Raw genomic sequence first — 3,429 nt, 5'->3', positions numbered from 1 at the left:
GAGAGAGAGAGAGAGAGAGAGAGAGAGAGAGAGAGAGAGAGAGAGAGGTAACAACAAGACAATATGCAGGTAGAATATTCTTTCCAGCTATCACCTCTGAACAACATAAAATGTAAAAACTTTCACTTCCTCCATTCATACACAACAAACACTAGGATGTGGTATTTAGGGATAATAACTTCTAGGAGAATCACAGAAACTCTCCTCCCTGCTAGTAGGGATAAGGTAACCATTATCTATCTGTTCCATTTACAGACAGTAGCCAACCTATCTGGATGTGGGGCTCCAGACTCAGAAGCCCTGATACACTGCCTGCGAGCAAAGAGTAAACAAGAGATCCTGGCTATTAACCAGGTTGGGAGAAATGTGTGTCTTGGAGGACCTGATGAACAGAATGTGGAATTGCCATTACTTACAATTCAAATATGCTAATTGATCTCCATGGTTTGGTGTCCTTTCAGTACAATGTGCAAAAAGAACAAAACAATCTAACTATCATGTAAAGTTCTTCCTAGAGTGTGCATAGAACCCTGGCATGAGATAGGATATAGGAAATTGTTGTGGATATTCATGGGAATTAAAAAGTTTATATGATTGATCTTCTGCACTAACCGTCAATGCTGTGTAGGTCTTCAAGATGATCCCTGGTGTTGTGGATGGGAAATTCTTTCCCAAGCATCCTCTGGAGCTATTGGTCTCTAAGGATTTTCATCCTGTACCCAGCATCATTGGTATCACCACAGATGAATGTGGCTTAGCTGTTCCCAAGGTGAGACGTAGTTCTAATCCCCTGAGAACACAATGGTGGGTACTCTGAACTCAGAGATACCGTGATGTAGTTCCATACCATCCAATACTAAAGACTATTCTCTGCCTCCAGTACATGGGCATTGACCATATCATAGAGAAAATAACCAGAGAGACTCTGCCAGCTGTTCTGAAGAGCATTGCATCACAGACGGTGAGAGAGACCTTGGTTCCTGTCCTGGTAGAGAAGGTTCCTGTATATTTTTCCCAGATGACATCCCCAAAAATAAAGTGTGAGTGTGTGTGTGTGTGTGTGTGTGTGTGTGTGTGTGTGTGTGTGTTTCTCTGGGGAATCAATGAAAATCTTCTTCTTTTCCCCTACACCCCGTTTTATTGCTGGCCACATTCATTAATTACAGGCTGCTGCCTCCTGTCCTCATTCTTCCTGATTGCTTCTGGTACAGATGCTACCTTCAGAATGTAGTGACCTGTTAATGGAAGAGTACATGGGGAACACTGAGGACCCAGAGATCCTTCAAGCACAGTTCAGAGACATGCTGGGGGACTTCATGTTTGTGATCCCTGCTCTCCAAGTGGCACATTTCCAGCGTGAGTACATCTGGGACAAGAGCAATGACAGGGAATGGTCAGATCTATGGGACCAAGGTGAACTCTCCAATGTCCAGTCCAGGCACATGTTTTTGTTATGGGTCTTATGATAGGCAGCTTTCTCTGACTAAATCTAAGTCTAGTGTAAAGGCTGGTATACTATCCAGGGCTATAAGAGGAAACATGTTACTTACCCTCAGTGTCTTATCACCTACTCAGCCTGCAATGTCAGGGTCTCTGTTTAACAAAGGTTTCCCATGTCCAGTAATCCAGTCTGGATCTCACCACTCAAATGTGATTCCAGATAAGTATAGAGCAAGGTTTCTTATCAATAAAGGTTGGGCAGATAAGTTCCATATGAGAAATCATGTCAACATGTGTCCTCCCTTCCAGGTTCCCACACTCCTGTGTACTTCTATGAGTTCCAGCATCTGCCCAGCTTCATCAAGGATGCCAGGCCATCCCATGTGAAGGCGGACCATGGTGATGACCTTCTGTTTGTCTTTGGCTCCTATTTTGGTGGCATGAATCGTGAGTCTTTCATGTTTTCCTAGAGCTAAATGGAGCATCAAATGAATTCCTGAGGGATTATTGAGCTCTCTGTCCAATTGGGAAATTGCGAGTCTGGGAGGAAACAGGAGAAGTGTTGCACGTATCAGAGCTTTACATAAATTCCCAGACTGCTCCCCCTAAAATATTCTAGAGTTAGAATATAAGCCCTTCCTAGTTTGGCTTGTACTAGAAGGAATGAGAACACAACACTGTAGAAATGAACCTGAGAATCATCAAGTAGTGCTTTTGATCAATCTTGTATTCAGAGTGGGAAGAAAGAGGGAATAAACCAGGTTTAGGGTTTGGACTTGGGATGTGATTTCTGTAGGAGACCATGAGTTGGCACCTGTATGAGGAGGATAACACTTGGTTCTCCTTCTGTCTGCAGTTCCAGTAACTAAGGAGGAAGAGCTGTTAAAAAGGAGGATGATGAAGTACTGGACCAACTTTGCCAGAAATGGGTGAGAATACTTCCCATTCTCAACCTTGTTACAGTAGGGTCTAATGTGTGCACCATTAGTATGCATGGGTCCTTAATTACATGATAGTCTTCACCTCAGGGCACACTCAGGCAGATACCTTCTAGCTGTCATTTACAGTTCATCCCAGTGACTGGGTGGGTGAGTCACACTATTGTGGTACTGTCCTTTATATTGTACCTCTGACAGGGAGACACAAAACTAGTCAGCAGGCCTTGCTACACATGCAGTAGACACTGGTGGTGACACTTGTATCTATATCAGTACACCAGACCATCTGTTCCCTGAGGCCCTTGGTCTGCTTATCCACTGCTTTCACCAAATATGAGCTTCAGGCTTTGAGGGAGAGACCTTCACTCTTCCTTGCTGGCTGCCATATCCACAGAAACCCCAACAGTGAGGGTCTACCCTACTGGCCTGTGTTTGACCAAGATGAGCAGTATCTGCAGCTGAACACCCAGCCTGCTGTGGGCCGAGCCCTGAAGGCCAGAAGGCTGCAGTTCTGGACCAAGACTCTGCCCCAGAAGATCCAGGAGCTAAAGAGTTCTCAGGACAAGCATGCAGAGCTGTAGTGTCCTATGTAAGGAAAGGTGTGTGATGTTGAAAGCAGATGGGGTAATTCTGAAGTTACAAAGTCCATTGATCTATAATCATTTGATTCAACAAGAACATAAGCATTTCTAAATTGGACATTTGCTCTTTCAGACATGTATGAAAACCACTCTGTGTTATTCCTTATCATTGTGGACAAACTTTCATGAGAGTCAATAAAAGCTCTCATAACAGTGTGGATGTGTGAGCCCCAAAGTACTGCTATCTTCTTTAACCCTTCACCAGACTAGGCTCCTCTTTCCTTCCTTCCTTCCTTCCTTCCTTCCTTCCTTCCTTCCTTCCTTCCTTCCTCCCTTCCTCCCTTCCATCCTTCCATCCTCCCTCCCTCCCTTTCTTCTTCCTTCCTTCCTCCTCTACCCTCACTTCCCCTCTCCCTTCCTTCCTTCCTTCCTTCCTTAGTTCCTTCCTTCTTTTTCTTCCTTCCTTCCAT

At 44.4% G+C, this 3,429-nt stretch overlaps 1 protein-coding gene across 1 annotated transcript; it reads left to right on the top strand.

Annotated features, from left to right (window-relative positions):
• Positions 1-253: 253 nt before the first annotated feature.
• Positions 254-3,177, top strand: LOC114616320 (pyrethroid hydrolase Ces2a-like). Its single transcript, XM_028761817.1, has 7 exons — positions 254-354; positions 629-769; positions 881-961; positions 1,212-1,356; positions 1,750-1,887; positions 2,297-2,369; positions 2,773-3,177. The coding sequence occupies exons 2-7, from the start codon at positions 638-640 to the stop codon at positions 2,957-2,959; spliced, it is 756 nt and encodes a 251-aa protein (XP_028617650.1). The 5' UTR covers positions 254-354; positions 629-637; the 3' UTR covers positions 2,960-3,177.
• The last annotated feature ends 252 nt before the right edge of the window (positions 3,178-3,429 follow it).

Source organism: Grammomys surdaster, unplaced genomic scaffold (assembly GCF_004785775.1).
Source record: "Grammomys surdaster isolate TR1022 unplaced genomic scaffold, NIH_TR_1.0 315413, whole genome shotgun sequence".
NCBI lineage: Eukaryota > Metazoa > Chordata > Mammalia > Rodentia > Muridae > Grammomys > Grammomys surdaster.
Note: the sequence above shows the minus strand (reverse complement) of the source record. Positions and strands in the feature narration are given on the sequence as shown.